The sequence below is a fragment of the Acanthochromis polyacanthus genome, chromosome 2 (assembly GCF_021347895.1).
Source record: "Acanthochromis polyacanthus isolate Apoly-LR-REF ecotype Palm Island chromosome 2, KAUST_Apoly_ChrSc, whole genome shotgun sequence".
NCBI lineage: Eukaryota > Metazoa > Chordata > Actinopteri > Pomacentridae > Acanthochromis > Acanthochromis polyacanthus.
The window spans coordinates 11,216,462-11,240,454 of record NC_067114.1 but is presented as its reverse complement, the minus strand read 5'-3'; the positions used below and the strand labels follow the sequence as shown (position 1 = coordinate 11,240,454).

At 39.0% G+C, this 23,993-nt stretch overlaps 1 protein-coding gene across 1 annotated transcript in view; it reads left to right on the top strand.

Annotated features, from left to right (window-relative positions):
- Positions 1-23,993, top strand: part of galnt18b (UDP-N-acetyl-alpha-D-galactosamine:polypeptide N-acetylgalactosaminyltransferase 18b) — an 84,147-nt gene that overhangs the window by 44,180 nt on the left and 15,974 nt on the right. The window contains exons 4-7 of the mRNA XM_022212710.2: positions 2,795-2,978; positions 5,726-5,923; positions 6,170-6,284; positions 21,889-22,074. Coding sequence (XP_022068402.1) covers positions 2,795-2,978; positions 5,726-5,923; positions 6,170-6,284; positions 21,889-22,074 — 683 coding nt within the window. The remainder of the gene's footprint in view (positions 1-2,794; positions 2,979-5,725; positions 5,924-6,169; positions 6,285-21,888; positions 22,075-23,993) is intronic.

Here is a 23,993-nt window from a genome sequence, read left to right as displayed (position 1 = left end):
TGTCATTTCTGGCTGAAGAACTGAATAGAAGTGAGCTAAATGGTGTGTTCTCCATTTTGCTGCTCACCATTAGCTTTGCTCTTTGTCTTCTGAGAAAAGCCTTGGACATTCTTTGTTGCATTTAGAATATGCTACCGGATTTACTGCTTGAATGCACAGTGATGTTAGAAACCTGTTTACTTGTTGTTCCAGCCCAACTCCATCCCAAAGCCCATTGCCTTCCAGCAGAGCTTCAGCAGGATATCAGTCCTGAAAGATTGATGAGTGTTGGCCATCAGCCATTTCTGGTGTAATGAACTGTGCTTTATTATGATTTGTTATGAGGCACAACACGGCATCATTCTTATTTTCAATTCGCACGTACATCAGGATGTCTTAATTATTGATGGATTCAGAATTATTACAGCTCTGCTTACAGCTGCTATTATGAGTAGCTGCAATAGTTTTCCTTTAACAAAAATTAAGAGCCCCAAGTAAAGGAATTATGAAGCTAATCATTCTGTTAAATTTCCTACAACTGCCCACCTGGAATTTTTTAGCAGATTAGGATAAAAACTGTCCACTGCTGGCTCTACTAGGTGAGATACTGCACATACATGTGGCGTATCGCCAAGTTTCATGTTGCATATAGTGAATATTCAGCGCTATGAAAATTATTCTGCTCCAGACTTGTTTATTGCCTGGTGGGAAAAAGCAGCAGTTCTCAGTGTCTCAAAGATCAGCCTCCATAGGAATAAGAAAAACACTCTACATCTTTGACTCTGATATGTCTTTATAAAATGCTTGTTTATTTATATTTTCATTTCCCCAGCCGACTGTTCAGGTCAGTACAAGTCGAAAGAAAAGTTGAAGTAATCAGACAATTCCAAAGTTTGTGTTTGTGTCGTATTAAAGTCCCTACATACCTACAGTCCATCCTCAAACATGTTTTAAACTTTTCATGACATTTCCCCTGCTTGACCTCCATCACTGCTATAAGTTTGTTGAGATTGTTGGGGTGGGAAAACTTATTCTTATCATTATTCTTATTGGTTCACAGTGTTTGTTGGCTTCACAACAACACTGCAGCATCACACAAGGTCAACCTGAGCAAAGGTCTAATCAACAGGAGTAACTGAGGGCACCCTTGTGGCTGTGCAGCTTTAATCTAAAGGCACATCTCAGTCTTGTATTTGCCATTAACAGTAATAATAGCTGCCAGTCATGCATTATCATATCCACTCATCATTTGTTATTGTGATTTTAATTACTGCATATTTCAGCACAATCACAAGTCCTTAGAACGTTTTCTCTTTTTTCCTGTTCTCTCTTTGATCAATTTAGGTTATACACTTTATGTGTAGATGAATCTGTGACATACAATATGTGTCCTTGTGGAAACAATGTTGCTGTTCTATGCTTTTCAACTAAAAGAAAACAAAATGATTGAAATTCTTATACTTCACATACGGGTGACGATAATACAGCTTCTCCAACCTCTAAAGGGGCTGCTGATGAAATCTTGGTACATTTTCCTGCTTTTTATTCAAATTGAGTGCTGTAGAAGCACCGACTGATAGCCTGTGAGACTCGTTTACTATCAGGTGCCAACAATAACCATCAAGCCAAGCAGTCAGGAGGAAATAAGTCTGCTGAATTAGAATATTTTAACACTTCCAATTCACATTGAGATAATTCTGTGCTGAAACAAATCCATGTAGAATCACTATATTTAAAGAAAATACATTGCTTTCATTGTATTTGAAGAGTTTCACAGACACGTCCACAGTGTCATACATTTTATTAGTAGACAGTATACTATCTACTTCTCTAATGCAACTTTTTCCAACATTCTTGGTTTGTACAGTCTTTTTTTGACTTCATAAAATTCCTCATGCTACCTCTGGAAAAGCCAGGCACAGCATGATTTTACAGCGGCCACTTTTCTGTCTGCTTGCAGCTGCTTCCCATTCTCTTTAAACACAAAAGATACCACTGGTTTAAAGCAAAATAATGAGAACACAGCCTAAGGTGATTTTATATACAGAATGATGAAACACCATGCTGATAAAAGTTTTATATTTTCCAGTTATATTTGGTTTATAGTATGGTGTAAAGTTGGGATTTAATTGTAGTTTTGCTCACTGGCTTGCACTGACATTTGACAGCAGACTCTAAAGTTTGGCCCTCTTTCTTTCTTTTTTTCTTTTTAAAGAAACCGTTTTCAACCGAAGCCTTTTTCACTTGTCTTGACATTTTTTAGTTGCAACACAAGGGGAGCGTCTAATACACTGCTGCGATTTATTGTATTCTTGAGAAAATTAGCCGAAATGCTGCTCTCAACCTGAAGGGAAAATCATCCTTCTTTGTCACATAAGTAGCGCTGGCTCTTGTACCGCACTGCATGATTCATCATAAAGTATATAACTCAGGTAATAATGGAGGTAAACTTTGAGGCCAAACATCAAACCCCACGGACTTCCACCATCTCCTCCCCTTGTGTTCTAAAAAGCATTGCAGGCTGAATCCTCAATATTGCAATAGCCTGTTATGACTGGTAAGCCCCATGGAGGTCTGCAGAGCTGGCTCAAGCTGCTGCCTATTTGGTCCACTGATCAAAGCAGTGAAGCATGAGTGCTTTTGGCCTCTGACCAATGAAATACTGCCCACTGGAAGAGGACATGATGACGACGTCTTTGTGGGTGGAAGTTTGCTCACAAGCAGCTTTCACTTTACTCACATATCTCAAATGGGATCTTCAGCAAGTCCTCAGGTGTTGATGTGAAATTCATGTGTGCGTCTGTGTGTTTTGCAGATGAGCTGAAGGAGAAGCTGCAGGATTTTGTGTCCGAGACTAACAGCCAGCGTCCAGGATTCATTAAGATGGTGCGGCACGCCAAGCAGGAGGGATTGATCCGGTCCAGAGTGAGTGGGTGGAGAGCAGCCACTGCCCCAGTTGTTGCCCTGTTTGATGCCCACGTTGAGTTCAATGTCGGCTGGTGAGTCACTCGCAACGTGTGAGATCAGCTCGACTCAGCACAAGAGCGCAGGATCTCGAGTCATATCACTCTGTGTGGGTTCACAGAAAATAATTTCATTTATAAACAAAGCCTGCAGGTTTGCTGTTTTTCCTGCCGAAGAGAAAACTCCTCAAACACACCACCTACACTAAACAAACAAAGCACAGAATAACATATTAATTAGAGAGGTTTGGGATTGTTGGTGGGTGCCTTTTGTTACCTTTAGACAGACCCTGGCTGTTGGCTCTTTCTAACCTGTTTGCAGTCTTTATGCTGAGAAAAACTGATAGTCTCCTGGCTACATATAAACCTGTGTAAATATAGTATACAACAGAACTGAGTATGCCTCATCACTTACATTTCAGAATGATTTCAAGTTGCATCCCCTCTCATTAGTTGCATTATTTCTTTTGAAGAGGCTAACTCAAAAACCTCTGAAAAGCTGTGTTGGAATACAGGCCCCAGAGTAGAAACCCTGTAATCACTGACTCACAAGTTATAAAACCTGCGGTTACTGAAACAACACTGAGTACACTTGTGAATTCCACTGAGCCAGAATTCTTGTACAGGGTTATAAAATGAGTTGTGAACATCAGAACTTTATCAGTTTTGGACCTCTCGGCTGTGTCTATCTGCATGTGTGCATCATGGCTCTGCATGGAAAAAATAAAGTCAAAGGAATTTAAAAGTGATTGTGTGACCTCATACAGACTAAAAATCACTCAGATTTATGATTGCAGCAGTAAGAGGGGTAGAGAATGTGCAATTTATATATAGTGCACTACTTTAACAAAGTAACTGAAAAACAGATTGGCAAGTGTTTCAGACTTGGCACAAGGGTTATCAGTGGTTCAAAACCATCTGAGAACACTTGAATGGTGAAAACTGGCCACACATTATTTGATCAGATGAGACCAAGATACATTTGTTCAGCTAAGATAGCACTGAAATGAACCTGACTCGGACTACCACAGTGAATGCATCGTCCCAACAGTAAAGCTCGGGGATGTATAATGATATGAGGCGACATAAGTGAAAAAGGAGTCGGGTCGGGGACATTTATAGTGACGCCCCATGAATGCCTGTAGATGCATCAAAATACTGGCTGATGAGACGACTCCTAGTCTGCAGAAGCTTGGCAGAAGAGAAATATTCCAGTATGATAATGATCCAAACACCCTGCCAAAACCACAAGAATTTCTAAAGAATGAAAAAGTGAAAACTATGACTTGGCCAAGTGTGCCACCGGATTCGAATCCAACAGAACACCTTTGGGGTGTTTTAAAGAGAAAGACAGAGCAACACAGCCCCTCCAGCAAAGAGTACTTGGAAGAAAAAAACATCTCTGAAGAATGGCCTTGCATCTCTCCAGAAATATGTCATCCTCCATGCTGAAAAATGGAAAATAAAAGATTTGATTCTTAGTAATGGAAGTTGTACTGACTCTTGTAGCAGAGAGTTTCTACTGAGGAGCCTGTACTTTTATTGTAGTATATCTAAAGTGTGAGTTTTCAATTTGCAAATAGAGCAATGTATGAGTAATGCAATTGTTGAAAGGTGATACAGTTTTGATTACTATGACTAAACAGTATATTAACTAAAATGTAGAGCCTCTGCTTTAAATCTTCACTTTTTAATTCCCTAGCCAAAAACCAAAAACGTCACATCATTGTGACTCACTTGCAGCTGTCTTAAAAAGGTTTCCTGGCTAATCTCAGCAGACAAATGGCTGACATATGAGGGTCATCAGCTGATGTGATTCACCTGGGCCTTCCAGGCTATTAAAACTTGCCCATATGTTCACTCTGGAGGCTTTTTATTATGCTAACTTATGCTTCCTCGCGTCCTCCTGTGACCCAGAAATCATTCCCACTCTGACATCCTGGAGGATCTTCCAATTACTTAAATGCACCTTGAGGAGACTAGGAGCGAGGAGAGAGGAGTTTAGATTGAAGAAGCACAGGTGGATTCTATGCAGAGGTCTTTTATCAAGTCGTGGTTTGAATTGGCAAGTGATGCGCATGTGCATCAAGTTATAAGTAACTGGCGATGCTTAAGACAGACGATATGGAATGAAGGATTTCTCATTTGGCAGCTTCGGCTTCTCCGTGGTCGTGTCTCTTCTTTGCAGCTCTCTGTCACATCTTGCTGGCAGAAAGTAAGATGCGAGGAAAAGATGTGAGTGTGAGAAGTGAGGAGACATGTTAGCATAATGAAAAACACCCTCTATCTCTCACCCTTGTTTACACCTTCAACACCACCACGGCACACCTGATGCGCATCCACCGACTGCAGCAATCCAGCGCTGCTTCGTGTCAGGCTTACTTTTAATAAGATGCATTTGCTTCAAGCAAATCTCTTGTATGGACGTCCTTCTTGTTACGCTTCTGGAATGTAAATCCTCCTTGCCAATATATTCAACAGTAAAGGGGAGAACATGCACATTAAATAACCTTGTAAATGCATTGTGCAGTTATTTTCATTTCATTGTGTGTCAAAGAAAGTCAACATAATTTATCTTTTCATATTTTGATACAGAAAAATTCTAATTTCCATCCAGTTATCATCAGATGGGCAATGATGCTTTGTCAGACTAATAAATTGAACTGAATTCATCTCGTGAAATTGTTTTTTTTTTTAAAGTGCCCTTACATGACAAGCGTGATCACAAAGCCTGTCAAACCAAATATTCACAGTGAAATTACTTTCTCTCTCCATATTAACAGGGCTGAACCCATTCTGGAGAGAATTAAAGAAGACAGAACCCGCATAATCTCCCCATCATTTGATAACATCAAATATGACACGTTCGAGATAGAGGAGTATCCGCTGTCTGCCCAGGGCTTCGACTGGGAGCTGTGGTGTCGCTACCTTAACCCACCCAAGTTGTGGTGGCACAAGGGCAACAAGAGTGCACCAATCCAGTAAGTGAACACCTCAGTGGCTTGATAGTCTGAGTCAAATATTATAATAGGATTAAGAAATTAAGAACACAAATGTCAACCCTGTTAAAATGCCAATTCATGCTGCGTTCACAAACTAATTATACGTTGTGTAAGGTCGTGTACATTTTCCTGTCCTTGCTGTCACTATAGCAACTGTGCCAGACTAGCATTACCTGTTCAGAGGACTGCAGCTGACAAACATCTTCATCATCTTTAATTCCCCAGGAGCCCGGCCCTGATTGGCTGCTTTGTGGTGGACCGGCTGTACTTTGAGGAGATTGGTCTGCTGGATGAAGGGATGGAGGTGTACGGGGGAGAGAATGTGGAGCTGGGCATCAGGGTGAGTAATGATGTTACTCATGTGGCCATGGGCCATTGTTCATCCAGGTAATGCGTGGAAAATTAAGTTTGATAATGACACGTAATGGTTGTTAGGAGCAAGGTCGCAGAGGGCATCGCTCACCTCTTTTTACGTAAAATACTGAACTCATAATACCCAAGTGTAATTTGGCTTTCAGCATTGTGATCTGTACATTTCAGAATGATGCATTAGGGATGTGGTACTCAGCAACAAAATGCTACTGAAGAGAAATACGTAAACGAAAAATCTATCTCACCTCAAGGTCCATGTAGTAATGATGTGGAGCTTTTGTTCATACCATGCTTTTGCAGTAAAGTGTGAACGTTTTCAGCGAGTTGCAGAAGCACCTTAACGACCTCTAATCCATTTTGACTTAAAATTTGAAGCTAAAAGTGATGATTAAAGCAAGTGCTTGAACCAGCATGTGCTCTTTTTATGGTTTTTCTTGAAAATTAAAAAAAATAGAGAAAAAAAACCCGACATGATCTGTTGACCTTAAAACAAATGTGATTTCATGCCAGTGTTTAGATGATTTGACAGAAACACAGCAGAGGAAATTATCCATTAGTGAGTGTACACAGAGCGCAGAGTGACTTGCTCTCTCTCTTTTCATACCGAACAAATGATTGCTACTAATTAATTCTGAAGTCTGAATGATCACCTTCATCCCCTCGTGGTCTCTCTGCTGCACACGTGAGATTTGTAGGAGTCAAAGTCATTGTTGCTGTTTGCAATGATGTGCTCAGAGAACGCCGACATTGTTCAGAGCAGAGACGTGCCTGTCATGTTGCGTTCCTCTCACAGTGCTATAATTAATTCGTACACTGTCGTCAGCTCTGACTGAGAGCTGAAAATCGCAAGGTGTGCGTTTAATTCAACACAACCAGGAGCAGATGGGCCAGAGAAAGAATTACACTCCTAAGGAATAGCTAATGATTGCACACATGTACTGTACCAAGACCATTAATGCAGCTATCAGCCTGTTCAATAACCGAGCAAGGAGCAGGGGACCACTCATCGTCAACTGCACTCTCACTAGATTGCATTGTGAAAGGAAATGGAGACAAGTTTATGACAGGACGCTGAACGTGGAAACATCCATCCTCACTAATGACGGAGATGCAATCATCAGAAAAGAAGCGAGATTAGCCCTGCAAGTCAATTTCCTCCAGAAATGACATGCTTTTAGAATTCCTGGGCCTGATAATAGCCACGCTGAGTGATTTGTAGCCTCACACATTGATGATTTTATCACATTTATTATAAACCGTCATTTCGGTTAGCTGCTTTTGTATCTTTGCTTTGCCCTCTCATGTTGTTTACTTCCTCGGTTATGTCGGACTGAAGGAACTCGCCTTTGCCTGGAGGTGACTGTACTTTGTAGTTGTGCAGAGCTTTTGAAACACGGGGTGACACAGTGAGCCGAGAGCTACAAGGCTGCAGGACCCTGGCTTGGCCCCAGATTAGCAGTCCCATAGAGTTCCTGTCTGTCTGTCTGTCTGTCTGTCTGCCCGCCTGTCTGTCTGTAGCATATTGGTCATGCCTCCAGACCACCTGCCAGCACACAGACTGGCTGCTGACGGATCCTCAGAGACAAACTCAAATCAGGCCAACAGCTACAGGCTTTTGGGGCTTGAAAGGGCTGTCCTCTGTAGTGTGAGGGGGAAATAAACTGCTGTTCTCTCTGCACATTCGGTCACAGTGTGGATGCAAAATATTTCTGTCATGATGCTTTGTTTCCATAATATGACATCTTGGTTGCAACGTGTTAAAGTGTCTTGTAAAAACAGGGCCAGTATAAATTCCTGCACAATCCTATGAGAAATAATCTGAGATTTCCAGTGTTATTTCCCCGTGCTTCATGAAGTGCTGTTTTTATATTTATTTTTAGGAGCATTTGCAATAAAATATCATGAAAAGGTTTTGCTACACTGGTTACATGTTAAAAATATTGTTATCTAAATGCCACGGGAATGAACAATATAATCTGAACAGCTTAGTTTGCAGTTAAATTGAATGCAGTTTTAGCAGACATTTGGACGTCATACTGACTGCTCTGTTCTGCTATCAGCTAATACGAAACCCACAAGGCTTTGCTCGATGTGATTAATTTCACTTTAATACATTTCCATTAAATCCTCACATTTGCACACTGACTGCCAACAAAAGACTGGCCAGCCACTGTTTCTGTGAAGTTATGTGTGTCAGATTTGCTGTAAAGTATGTATTATTTTATTGAATTATAAGCTAGTATGTTTGGGTTTAATTACTTCCAGGCTGCTGAGGTTAGATGAAAAAGGTCATACTAATGCTTGTCTTTACCCCAAAGTTGTCATAACTGATATCAAAACTAGTGATTTGAGACCGAAAGACCGCAAATTTATATGTGTCAAAACTGTAAACTGTAATCAACAAGTACTTTTACTTACAGTAAGGGCATTTGGTTTGATTATGTTCTTGAGGTAATTAGCTTTATTGCTTGTTCTAGTAACTATCCTGATTACTTATCCTATAGAACAGGGGTGTCAAACTCATTTTAGTTCAGGGGCCACATTCAGCCCAATTTGATCTCAAGTGTAAAATCAGAGCATAATAACCTATAAATAACCACAACTCCAAATCTTTCCTTTGTTTTAGTGCAAAAAAGTACATTCTGAAAATGTTCACACTGAAGGAATTATCTTTTTACAAAACGTCATGAACAACCTGAAATTTATTAAGAAAAATAAGTTAAATTTCAGCAACATTATGCCTCAGTTTGTCATTTACACATTACAACTTCCAGATCAGAGTGTCTGCAAAGGAACAAAACATTTAGTCTCTCATCTTCTAGAACTGAACAAAATAGTATTTTACTACATGATGAAAACGACAAAAATCAGACAAAAAAGACCAAAAAAACAACAAAAACAAGACAAAATATTACAAAAATAAGACACAAAGTGACAAAAAAAATGGACAAACGACAGAAGCGAGACAAAAAAGAGACAAAATGACAAAAACGAGACAAAAAACAACTAATAAAGCAAAACACAAAGTGACAAAAACAAGACAAAAAACACAAGCGAGACCAAAAGGAAACACAAAATGGCAAAAATGACAAACAAAACGACAAAAACATGAGACAAACGACAACAGTCAGAAAAAGCATGGCAAAATGTTACAAAAACGAGGCACAAAACGACAAAAGAACAATGAGCAATCTCGTATTTTACTTTATGATCAAAACAATTTGTCATGGTCTAGAAATTATTTTAAATATACTGTTTTTACAAAATTGTAATTTACAGTTAATGTTTTCTCTGCAATTTTTACACTTTACAAAGTCGTCCAATGGGCCGGATTGGACCCTGTGGTGGGCTGCTTTTGGCCCACAGGCCGCGTGTTTGACACCCCTGCTATAGAGACTCTGTGAGTGCAGGGAAGTTATAATGAAGCCGTCTGTGGTGTCTTGCAGTAAAAGATAATCCTGGAGTACAAACTATTATCTCCTTGAAAACAAAGTGCAGCGTTAGATCCATAACGCAAATTTGGCTCGCCACAGCTGTCTGTTTGAGTATCAGGTAACAATGTGTTGTTGTTTTCTAAACTTATGATGAATGTGCTGCAAATCAGAGATATAGTTTTTGTGAGGCGATCCTTCAAGCCAGACTGTGCAGCAGAACGCGCGGCAAATTGCAGCGGGACCCTGAAACTGAATTGCAATACAAATGATTTCCCAAAACACCTGTGAATACTGGGTATTGTGCCAATGAAGCCAGCCTGGGACAATGTATCACAAGAAGACCAAAGCAGACATCATCACTCTCAACCAGTGCCAGGAAGGTTGTGTTGAGAAATGAGGATCATTGAGGGCTATGAAAAACAATTATGCAGCGGGCTTTGTGCACAGAATTTATGGAAGTGGCAATAAAACACCATAACTGTCATGATAATGATTTACACAGTAGATTTCAGCCAAATATTCAGCGAGCAATTTGTATTCAATATAAGCAAAGTGTAATCTGTGGGAGCATTTTAAATAGCAATGTGAACAGCACAGATAGGACACAGAATAAATCAAACTCAGGTAAATGCAAAACCAAGGCCAGGTCCTCATGGTGATGTATTCTTCTGTTTTAATATTTAAAATTACGGTTATCATTGATCGGACCTTGTCAGCTTGAACACTGTCATTGATTATCAAACATTACAGGTTCACAAACTTGACCGGTTGATCTGAACCAATAAATTCTATCTGTTGCACTTTTTAATTCGATGTTAAGCATAAATGTAGAAGGTAGGCATATTCTAGCAACTCAGATTCAACATATAAAATATAAGACAGCTGTAGTACAACATGGTGTAAATCATTTAGATGTATTAATATGAAAATGTATCTGTTCTACTATTGTGAAACAAAGTCACTTACCTTCTGTCACGTTTCATTATTTTATGTCTTAATTGCAGCATTTTACAAATAGTGGTTTTAATTCTAAAGCTAGTTTCAAGCAAATTAAACTAATAAAAAAGAACACATTCACAATAATGAGAACCATAAATAAATGGCTTCAACTTATGTCAGTTTTCAGAGTCTACATTGCTGATTTTATTTTCTCTATCATGTGAAAAATACAAAAAAATGAGTTCTGTGTGATCATACAGGATGAATAACAAAACACTGCAGCATGATGGCTCAGTGTGTAATTGTAGCAAAGCTCTGATTGGGTTTCATGACCCCTGCGCTGCTAAAAAATCTATTGAGCCCCGCTGCGTAATCTCAGACCAACAGGACAATCAATGAGAAAGTCTTTTGTAGCAGAGGTAATGTGAATAGTAATGCAGCCCTCTGTTAGGAGAATGAGAAATATCACAGCTTTTTTAAGATGGTCCTTGTTGCACAGTGGTGCTACTGGAGCCATAATTAAGTCTTAAAAATAACAACAATTCACAGTAATCTGCAGGACACTTGTAATATTACAAACTCTATTTCTGTAACAGTGTTCAGCTTCCGCCTTCTAACAAACACCGGTCTCCTCAAACAATTCCGATTGGCTTCATTACTCTGGCTTGTTTTCCAATTGATTTACAAATTATGTTTATTACCTACAAGGTATTAGATGGCAGAGCTCCAGAGTACACTTCTGAACTTCTAACTAACTTTTTAAAACCACACAAAACTTAATTTGATCTCATTTGTTTGTCAAACTAAAAGGTCCAATACAATTAAAGCTTGTATTATTACACTCTTACAGCTGCCTTTTTAAACCGCCACTGGTTCTGGTTTCACTGTACTCTGCTGAAATGTGTATTTAATGTTCTGTGTATAGTGATTTGAAATTAGATACAACTTGAATGAGACATCCATCACGGCAAATAAACATTTTGCACAAGGGCACGCCGTCTCAAAACTCACACACCTCAAGGTAACGAGAGTGTAACTCCAAGTGTTGCCAACATGTCAGAACATTTTTCTGCTTACAATTGTAAGGAGGAAGGAAACTGTTTAGATAAAAAATGTAATCAAGTCCCTCGTCAAAACAGATATTTTTCTCAGTGGATTCAATATTGTGTCCACACAGCAAAACTGTGCATATCAGCGTTCAGACTCCAAGCTTTTATTTTGTAATAAGCACCATTCAAGCGTTTCTGCTGGGATTTCCACTGTACAGATGTGCCAAGACACGCTCATCATTAAGACTGCTGAATTAAATTCTTTATAGTGTTGCTTCATGGAGGGAGAATCTGTCGGCAGCGACCACAGCAGCATTTTGGAGGAAAATATTGTGTTCTTCTGCGGTCATTCAGACTAGTGCATACATATGTGAAAAAAATAAAAGGAAATTTCCTTTTCACTGTGCACGTATTGTTTAGATTTCTGGAGCACATAAATCCTTGTTTGGTTTCATTATCCAGACTCTATCACAGCCTTTACATGTGGGCTACTTTATACAATTTGAACAAATACTCCATTCCTGCCACTATAATTCGACATGAATTCACACATTCACACAAGTGGCTGGCTCTGTATAGAGAGTAATGGTAGTAAGAATCACATTTTAAATATGACAGCCTCTGCATAGGTTTTGTCATCATCTCAAACCTTCTCAGGAAACTACTTGTTTTCCACAAGTTTTAGTTGATACATCAATAATTCAAGACTATAAACCTTCACATGGCTGTCTGTATGGATTGTTTCAGCCCCATCTCCTAGAAATTACATTTATATGCATTTATTCTTCATTAGCTATTTATTTTCAAGGGCAATGTTCAGAGCCAAGTGAGGGTCAGCAAAAAATACCAGGAGGATGGGGGATTTATACACATGTAAGACATTAACCCACAGAATGCTAATTAGTCCCAGTGTTGGGATTTTCAGTACTTAACAGCTCTCCCCAAGCCCCAAAATATAAAATATGGTGCAAATGTTAATTCATAATCCAGTAAGCAGAAATAAAATCTCAGTTATATTGAGTTGGAATATCTGTTTTGCCTTGAAAGCAACACCATTTCTTCTAGGTTTCCTTGCAGTCAGTTTTTCAACCTACTTGGTAAATAGGTTCTTCTGAGCATCTTGCCACAGTTCTCCTGTGGATTAAGGCTGTTTCTGTGTCCTCTGTCTCTTCATGTAATCCCAGAAGGGCCTATACCATCTGCTGTAGGACTCTGAAGATAGTTCTTCATGACTCTGGCTGCATGTTTGGGATTGTTGTCCTGCTGCACAATGAATTTTGGACTGATCAAATGCCTCTGTGATGGTATTATGTCTCAGATAAGAATCTAAACATCTAAAGTACCTGAAGTTTCAACACAGTGCTGCATATTCTGTATTTTTTCTTGATTGTGTCTTTTGGTAAACAGTCATAAACACTATTTTGGTTTAATTAGCTGGCTGAAACTGTTTGTGGTGCTCACAGCTTAGCCACTGGGAAGGTCAGATTCAAAGTCAAAGACAGAAGAACGTTTTTGAATTTCTAAATATGCTTGGTGTAGGCGGAATATAAAAGATAGATGTATCCACTGTGACATCACCAACTGGTTTGTGAAGTACCATTTTAAGGCCTTAAGTTTAGAATTTGGTCGTCATCATCTTGGTCTTTTGAAACTTTATGTGGCTATTGAGATCTGACCGAAAATTGCCCAAGTAACAGCGACTTGTCAATCAAAACTGACGCAACAATGTAAAAGGTGAATTTCATGCCGTGTTAAAGGACACTTGAAACTAGTGATTGAGACCATAAACTTCTTAAGAAAACCTTTAGCGAAGTAGAAGATTAAGTGAGAAGTTGAATCATTTTGTCATAGAGTTCTACTCTTATTTTTGGAACCAGAGGAGTCGCCCCCTGCTGGCCATTAAAACAATAATGCAGATTTAAGTTACTTGCACATAAATTGGCTTCACTTTCTTATTTAGAGACTACATCCAGTTTTTATGTACAGTTTATTGTAGGGCTGCAGCTATTGGTTGTTTTCATCATTTGTTATTTTATTATCTTGATTCATAATTAAGATTATTCTGAAACACAAAATGACGCTTAAATTCTCCTTTTTTTTGTCAAACCAAGAGTTCAGAACCCTAAGATATTCAGTATTAAACAAAAAAAGTTGTATCTATCACATATTTAATATCAAGATGCTACAATCAAGCAGTGAAACCGACACTTGTTGACCTTTTAAAGTGGTCGCATTTAAACGTAGGTTTTGGTTGACCTAAAATGAACTATTTAAATATAATTGCCGATTCCCTGCGCACAATAATTTACATAAAGGGTGTGGCTGTACTTGAGTGAGAAGGTTTTACATTGTATTTGGCTGACTGTTTATCTCCGGGGTTTAATTAATGACCACAGTGGGTAAGAAGGATGTTCCTCTCATGGCTCTAATCAAGCCTGGAGATCTCCCTAATAATTTTCTCGTGAATGACATCATTCATTAGAGAGAATATTGGATTTAGTGGCTTATTTTATCGTCTACACTTCAGCAGCCGCATACTTTCAGTTTCTTTTGGAGCACATGTTGTATGTAAAGCATTTTCCTGGACATTCATTCCGTTAGCAGTTTTTTGTAGATTAAAGTCGAACACTTATGATGATATTCAAATTCGAGTCTTAATGGTCCATTTGTGAAATTTCCACAGTTTCACAGGTTCATAAAAGATGCATTAAGTGACTGATATTTAATTTCTAAGAATTCCAGGACCAGTGCATTGAACATTTCTGTATTAATGGAAGATGTGACACTTCAACTGAAGGTCTTTAAATATCATCACAAAAGAAGCAATGGCCGGGCAGAGACACTGATATAAATGTCCATTAGAGAGTTTGCTGCAGTTGAGGTTGTTCATGGAGTAGAAAATGCGGCCTGATTGATTTTACAAATGTCCTTCACCTAATGAATTATGCTGATCTGTCTTATGCTTTCTTCACGTGAAATTAACAGCTATTTCTTTGTGCTCAAGTTTTTTTTTAAGTTACTTTTCCTTACATCTGCTAGATTTAAATGTGGGCTTTCACTTTTTAATTTGAGGTTCAAACTTTCATCATCCTCAGTGGTAATCAGCTGAGATGAAAAGATGTCTGTGAAGTGGCATGAGTAAGGGGCTTCACTGAGTCAGGCTCCATTAAAGTTTTTGCTTCAAATCCAAATTAAATTGTTTTGTGATCCAGGTTTGGATCAGGGTTCCCGTATTCATTATGTGGGGAAAAATCTGGATTCATATACTAATGATTTTTATTCAAACCTGATACAAACATGAAAAATTCCCACCATATAGTACATATTGAACTGCATGTCTCAAATTAGCATAGGCAGTTTTCTGTTATGAAATATACAGAATGATTTGGGCATAGATATGGTCAAGTTACACAAACGCAGACAGCCTTCATCTAGAAATGCATCACTTGTACATGATTTTGTATTCTTGTGTGGTTGTGGAGACAGAACAGTGGTGAAGTTGCATCCGGCGTTGACTCTGCAAGTCGGTATTATCTGTAAATGGTTCAGCATTTCTGTGGACAGGATGGGGAATGCACTCCTCCCTTTCAGACAACAGACAGTGCGAGCTGATACGCATACAGTGGAACCTCTATGCCAATTGTCTGCAGTGCTTCAACTCTGTGCTCTGGGCAGCGAAAGAGGAAGCTAAGCTTTACCTTTAAAGTAAGTCTGCGCTTTGATGTGCAGGGTTTTATTATCACAAAATACTGAGGAAATGTGAAATGAATGCAGTGGGAAATATTAGGCTGTTTCTTAAAGCCAGCTAAGGTTTCTGGAGGGACAGGAGAGGTGGTGCAGGAAGATGAAAGCAGATAGCTTGAGATACACAGACAAGCATAAAGGGGGGAAAAAAGGAAATTCCTAGCACAGTAAATCACAAGAATATATGGAGCAAAGGTTCCTGAGGTTCTGCTCATCTTGTCAGCAGAATGTAGATGTATGAGTTTCCTTTGCTGTTGCATTTCCTTTCAAGTTGTGACATTTATCACTGACAAGGTGTCACCACATTTTCACATCAGAAACGATCAGGATGCCTGTAACATTGCAACACATGTTTCAGGCTGAATTAACAAAGGATTTGCTCATTTGCATCAGTTTAGACTCCAGTTTTCAAGTCATTTTCCAGTATTGTTTTAAGTGCAAATGAAAAAATAATCTCTAGACACTTTGCTGTGGCATCCCGCTGAAAAATTTAATAAGAGGTAGATGCATCATATCCTTACATCTAGTGGCATTCGAAAGACGGGCAGCTTTTTTTTATTAAGGGCTGTGATATATAGCAGGAAGAATCAGCCCATTTCATTTCCCTACCTCCAGCGTGCTGTGATGACTCATGGCATGACTGATGCATGAACTCATGGTTTTCCAGATCTTAGACTGCCCAGCTTGAAATGAGACTGTATCATCTTTTTAAATCCTCTGGTATCTTCAGTGTGTTTTCTATCTTCACTGAAACATAACATCCCGTAGGGCTGCATGAGAGCAGGCGTGAAAACCAATCTATATCTTTCATACAAGTTATGGTATGTGGAAACTGTAGTACTTTTCAAGAATGTATTTTTCATTTCTTTCAGTGAATAGGAAAAAAGAAAAATGAAGCAATTTATTGCTCATTAATAACATGTTAAGATAGGGATAATATTGTATCTAGACAAGAAAGAAAACTGTAGTCATTTAGAACTTTCTAGTATTGGGGCTTCAGTTTTAGAGTAGAGTTTCATTGGGTAAAACATATTGCAAGGTAGTATATTTTATGGTAATTAGTGACTAACAAGTAATGTCTCATTAAGCTTCAGCCCCCTATGTTCTGCTGCTGTGGCTGTTGAGGCTTTCATTCTTAAATGCTGCATAAAAGTGGCAGATTTGCCACACGACCTTCCTAGTGTTTTTTTTAAAGAAATGAGTCAGAAATTAGCAAAGGTTACTCTTCATTTGTAGCTGTTTCACTTCAGCTCTCCACAACTATTAAAAGCAAGTATTCTCTGCTTAAGCTGGCTAGAAAATTAACACTATCTCTGTGAGTTTGGTGAAAACTCTGTTTCCTGGTAACTGCTACTGACTCTGGCCTTTGTTCACCTCTAGGACAACACATTTCATTTCTAGAGCTGTACATGTGTTGCTCCTGAATGTGATTTTCTCTAGCACAGCCTTTACCAACACAAAACATCGAGTTAATTTGTGTTATAACTTTTGGTCTAGGAAGCAAGTCTTATTTGTGTAGAAAATATTTGTGTTTATCTATCAATTAATAACAACAAAATTGCTATTATTCTACAGCAAAGAGCTGTTTTATGCTGCAGGAGTGTTTTCAGACAATTTGTGAACATCTTTCTCCTTTTTTGACTTTTAAAGTCTCTCTTGTTACCAACAAGACTTCAAGCGACTGCTGCTAATAGTGAAGAACAAAAACATGAGCATCTTGTAACCGCCTTTAAAGCCTGCAGGGGGTGAATGCTTGACACTCTAAAGATAGATTTTGGGTGGAGTACTTTAAGGCTGTGAACCACGCACAAACCAGAGTTTGCCAAGAGCTTACGACATTAAGCAGACTGACAATCCAATTATGAACCTAAAGCCTGTATACTGGTAATTTGATTACAACTATTGCTGCGCCATAAAACTGATCATTATTATGCTTCATATCCTCACTGATTTTTGCTAAATAACCTTGTGAGTGCTCCCATCAAAAATCCACTTTAAGCCACTGTACATCCTGCTCAGTAACCAGCACCACCACTCAGAGAAAAATGAATAAAGCACTTCCACTCACATTACATTTACATTAAAAGTATTTAGCTCCTGCTCTTATCTAAAGTAAATTATGATGAGGGCAGCAGGAAAATTAGCTTAGGCTCAGCCTGATGGTGCTCTGATAATAGATCCAAGCAAACACAGCTGTAATGTGAGACAGCTTCTCTGCCAGAAAAGTTCTACAAAGAAAAAGAATTAGAGAAAGAACCACTAGCTGGTGATGAAGATGAGATTGATGAGACAAGAGTGTATTTGCAAGAGGATATGGCAGAAAAAGGTCTGGTACAAGAGGGAGCAGAGGACGTGAGGTATTTCTTGAGGAGATGAGTTTTAGGTTTACAATGGAAGGAGGTGGATGTGCCGCCCTGACTGAAACTGAGATTGTTCCATTGCTATGGAGTCGGGGAGACTTGGCGGAGTGAGCACCTGACTCTTAATAACGCAACGTAGACACAAACATGGGCTGTATGCGGCAGAGAGGTGATTTGATTCTACCACAGTGTGGGTGAAGTATTGCCCCTAAATGACATGGACCAAGTGTCAGCAATTAGGTTTACAGAACTTCTATTTGACAGCATGGAGGTGGAGCGCCGTCTTACATCCAAGACAGTGCCGCCACCGTGGAGTAAAGCGTCGTGTAATTGTTTGCTACAGCACTGTCGAGCATTTTGCTTCGGCAGCACGCTGGAAAACAGATTGTCTGAGTCAACATGCAAATTCAATGGTGGGTTTGATCATTCAAGGAGGAATGCACCATTAGGAATATCCGACTGTATGAAGCCGTTTTGTTTTGAATGGAATAACAATACAGCCATCCGTAGTAATGGAAGACTCCAGCTTTTGTCTTGACAGTAATGGCCCATTTCGAGAAATGAATTTGGAAAATGGCTGCAGACAATTAGTGGCTAACTGCAGGGGCGTCACAGAGGCAAAAACTCTGAGGCTTTTGTTTCGTTGTCAGAAAAGAAAGTTGACTCTCAAGAATGGAGGAAAAATTGTGTTTGGGCCGAGGCTGCACACAAGCTGTAATTGACTAGGTTTTAGAAAGTGTAGGCTCCTAGACAGGCTGAAGACTGTGCAGTAAAACATTGCCATAAATCTCCAAAGTCATGTGTTAGCAAAAGATCTGTTGATTTTTTTTTTTAGCATCAGCCAGTCCTCCACTTTGGTTTAGACTAAAATATTTCAACAACTCCTTGATGGATTGCACATTAATTTATACCCATGTTGCCCAAAGAATGAATCAGTCTGACCTTTCACCTGGCGTCACCACAAGTTTGACATTTGTGGATGGTTTAGAGAGAAAAGTCTCAACAATCATTGGGTGTCACGTGGTTTAAACATTCACGATCCCCACATGATGAGCTGTAATAACTTCAGCAACTTTGTTAATTATTCCCCGGCTTCCAATCTGGAAATCTTATTGTTGCTCAATTTCACTTTGTGTCACTTGCTTAGAAAATCTTAGTAAACTATCCTGCTAAACAAAGATGGGAAACTACTAATATCAGAGCTGCTAATCAGCATGTTAACACTGTTTTACTCATTGTTAGCATACTGATGTTTGTCATCAACAGTCTTAACCTCAAAGTTATGCAGCTTACAACAACATAAACTAGAGCAAAGAAGCAAAACAGCAGAAACTTGAACAATGAAAATTGGTTCCCTTTTTCTTCCAATGGTTTATCTATCATCAATTGCTAATTACAATTTTGTCTAATTAATTCAATAAACTAATCTATAACAACTAATATATAGTAAGAGTTGATTGGGGTTATTTTTTTGGTTGATCACTGTGATGATCAACCAATGGCTTCAGCTTTGAGTTTCCCTGCTGTGATTGTTGTAACTTAAATTGACCTGCCACAACATTAGAAACATATTTATGGGTGAAGTGAGCAACACAGAGGATCTTGTTCCAATGTAGTGCTGTACTGGAAAACCTTTAGTCTTGGCCTTCATTTAGCTTTGACATGAAGGAAGTGCCTGAGCATTGTGTACATTCTCAGTCAAGCATCTGCAGCAGGCACTGGAACAAACTCAATACGCTCAAGCTCCACCCTGCAACCTACAGGATCCAAAGGATCTGCTGCCAACGTCCTGGTGCCAGACACCACAGAGATCCCGTGTCCTTTCCCAATGAGTCGGAGGCACGCTAGCAGCACGACGGGGACCTAGACAATATTAGACAGGTGGTTGTGTGATGTGGCTGACCAGCATATTTGTCAGTGTTCAGTTCGAAAACTGCACATGAATAGGAATATTAAGTAATCTGTGTTTTTTTTTTTTCTGTGTCCTTCAACATCACTGCAACTGGTACAGCTAACCAATTTCTTTTGAGATACTGAAGCTACTAACCACCACCACACCACAAAAATGCACTGCGGCACCTTAAATAAACCAAGATGTTCTTCAGTTCGCTTCAAGTCTGATCTGTACATGGATTCTTTAATCAGTTGCATCCCAGAGAAATCCGACAACACTGGAGACTCTTTAAAATGTGTGTGAGTAAACATGTACCATGTATTATTATGTACATAATTCACAGCTCTCCACCAGCTCTGCTTTCAGATTGTGTGACCTCTCTCAGTTTCATGATTTACTGTTGTGTTATAAAAGAAATTCAAAAGATCCTCCTTCCTTTGAATTATATTACATTTTTTCACCCGGAAAGTAGTTAATAAAAGACACAGGAGGCAATTTTTGCTCTTGAATAACAAGACAGCGGCTGCACAGCAGCTAAGTCACGACCAGATACGCTTGACAGACAGTTTAATGTCTACTGAGAGTGTCCTATCATTAGTGTCCCCATCATGTTCACAGTTTATCTCAAATCTGATGCTTTGTTCTCTGTCCTTGATGATGCACATTTGCACCAGATATCTCTTTTGTGTCTTTGGGCTTTTGATGGAAATGACAGGAAGGATGTCAGCTGTGCCATTCGCCCCTCACATAACAGCACAGTGGGTTGATTTCCACCTTATTCATGCTGAAACATCGGGTGTCCTGTGCTAATGTCAAGCTCAGGACATTTAAGTGATTTCTGAGCGTCTTCCACAGGCTCTGGTAGTGACATCTCCTTTAGTGACCCCACATAAATTCCAAAAGCACATCTTCATTGCTTGTCTGGAGTGTTTGAATTGCTTTGAGATACCATTCAAATTCTTCAGATACCAATCGGGAGCTTTGTCCGGCTTAATTTATTTCCAACTCATTTCCCTCCAAGCTTTAATTCTCATTATTTCTCACTGATATCTCAACTCTGAAATTCATATCCTTTTTGATGTTTTAGTATTAATCAAAAAAGGACAAAATAAATTTGAAATACGAAGAACTCATGTCTGATTTGACTGTAAAAGAATGCAAGAAATATTTTAAATAAGAGTGAAAATCAAGTGGGTTTACCTAAATGTCTATAACCAAAACAAAACATTCATACCAAATCATTTCTAAGATGTCCTTGATTATGATTCTGGATTTCATGTGCACAAAGTTAACAATATTTAATTAATCTTCCCTTCAGTTCCCTTCATTTTGGATAAATTGTTATCATTATCTGTGACTATTTGCAGAATGAAGGTCAGAAAAAGGTTTGCAGAGATTCCTGCAGCAGGGTCTTCGGCCTCCCAGAGGTCTTCATTATGTGAGGAGTTAGTGCCACTGGCTTTTGGTCATCAAGGAGTCAGGGTTTCCTCCTGGGCACCAGGGCTATTCACATTCTCTACCAGGGGGAGTTCATCCTCATAGAAAGGGATGCAGCAGAAGTGATGAGGGTCCTCTGCTCATCAGCCACTCCATGCTTTAAGCAGCTTAGATAAGGTGCCATCACGGCCCAATGCATCGACTGTGAGGAATTCCCCGAAGAGCTTTTACACCTGAGTGTGTTTTATAAGGATATCGTTAGCACCAAAGCCGAAACATGGACCAGAAAGAAGAAACTAAACAAAATAATTATAACTGAGACAAATGAGGAAAAGAAAATCATGGAAAATGGTGCATAGTTTCCAGACAAAAAATAAAGTTAATGAAATGACTCAATTGTGAAATGAGATTTTTTTGTAACATTTTTGTTCTCTGGCAACATGAGGAATTGAGCTGTAATGAAAATCTTTTCTTTTTGAAGTAAATTTCAGACATTTTTTTTAAAGGCAGCATAACTTGCTTTTGCATCAGACTAAAGCCCTACAGTGTGTAAATGCAGCATCTGAGCAGCGTCTGGTACCAACTCTGGTTCAAGTCTTGAAAGTAATTTTTTTTTTTAGATTTTTTTACTTTAATTTACTGCCATGCTGCAAATATATTTATTGCTTGGCGTAATGTAGATGAATAACATAGTATTTTCTTTTCTTTGTTCCAGGTGTGGCAGTGTGGAGGCAGTGTAGAGGTCCTGCCTTGTGCTCGCATCGCTCACATAGAGCGCGCTCACAAACCCTACACTGAGGATCTGACATCTCATGTGCGACGAAACGCCCTCAGAGTTGCAGAGGTTTGGATGGATGAGTTTAAAAGTCACGTCTACATGGCATGGAACATCCCCCTGGAGGTGAGAAGTCATATAAATCATTTGTTGTTGTTTTACAGTGCAAGCTACTTATTGAATGTTTATGGTTGGTAAATTGATGAATTTCAGCTTACGGCTTGTCAGCAGATTTGAATGACATGAACAGTGGAAATTGTTGGCTTTTTTGACATATTTGCCCAAATAAACATTTTATCCCATGTATACTTCAACATGGACACGAGGAAAACTGTCTTTTCGATCATTTACTTAAAAATATCAACTGATGTGTATTTTGGGGTGGAAAAAGTAAGTACCCCCATCGTATCAGAAGCTAGTTTTGCCCCCTTTAGCGGAAATACCTTCTTGTATTCATTTTGCATAATTTTCCAGCAGCCTCTGATATCAGTTTGTTGAAAATTTTCACCACTCTTCCATGCAAAATTGCTTCATTTTCAAAACATTGGAAGGTTTTCTTTCTGGTACTGTTTCCGATACCCTCCATCGTATTCCGTTGGGATTGAAATTAGACTTTTTTTGTTGACGCAGCCATTCCACAACCCTCCATTTCTTTCTTTCTTCTCAAGCCATTTCTGGGTAGATATTGCTAGCGTGCTTAGTATCATTATCATGTTGAAAGGTCCAATTCCGGTTCAACTTCAACTTTGAGACAGATGGCCTCGCATTATCTTCAAGCACACTTTGATTTGATTCAGAATTCATAGTTGAGTCAGTTGCTGCGAGCTGCCTGGTCCCAAAGGCAGCGAAGCGACCGCAAGCCATAACATTTCCACCGCCGTGCCTCAACATTGGCATGAGCTTCTTCTCCTGAAAAGCCATCTTTAGATTTGCTTTAATCTTGTTTTTGAACAGCGGAGGCTTTTTCCTGGCACGTCTCCCATGCAGGTCAAATTTCTCTTTTGATTTTAGAGGCATGCCATCTGACACAAACAGTTGCATGAGATATTTCTTTGGATGGATTATAGTAAATTTGCAGATAGCAGGCAGAAAGAGACATTTAAGTTTTGTATCTTAAGTTATGTATCTGATCATTGCTTTCTACCATAAATGACTTTTTTTCTAATGTCTGTATTTTTGGAGCAGGAAACAATAATATTTGGATATGCAGGGACATAAAATCCTAGTAAAGAATCATTTTTTTACACTAAACCAATGAATTTCTTTTTTGAAAGCTATGCCTACTTTTTGTTGTGTCAAAACCAAAATTTAAAAGCTTTAATCTGTGTAATTTCTCACAAAGCAGAAATCCATTACAAGCTGTCCTACATTATAAAGTTCTTTCAGCTTCACAGTGTTTTTTTTTAGCCTGCTGAGAGGACACAATGTCTGCAGAGCTGCGATTCTGAACCATTTTAATACAATATAATACAATTGGCTGAAGGCAACAGATAGCAGAATCATTTTGTGCGGACAAGGGAAAAAAAACACCTCCTGCCTCAATAAGTGAGCGTATTACAGTATGTTGTTATTGTATCAGTAACGCATCAGGAAAGACCACATAACAGAATTTTGTAGCATTGATTATTTTTCCCATCCTTAATAGAAACAACATGCAAATAAGATATTCAGTTTGTCAAAGCTTGTTTTGTTGTTTTTCTTTTGTGTCATAATCCAAAGGAAGCATTCATACAGTCGCACCAGGGAGATGTGAAGAAGTGATGCACAAACCCACAAATATGAATACAGATGATATCAGACTCAGTCCATTCTGCAGTCACCGAATCTTCGTTTTACGGGGTTTTGAGTGTCATCTGTTATCAGCTGCTCCCTTCCCATCGCAGATGTTTAGTTGAACGGGGCCCCTGACACCTCCTGAAGGCTCAAATGAAATGATTTTCTTGTCACTTACAGAATGGCCTGAATTAAATACGTGCCACTGAATAAATAAACGCCTAATATGACTCCAATAAAATGGTCTAAATGGAGACGTTAGCAGTTAGAGA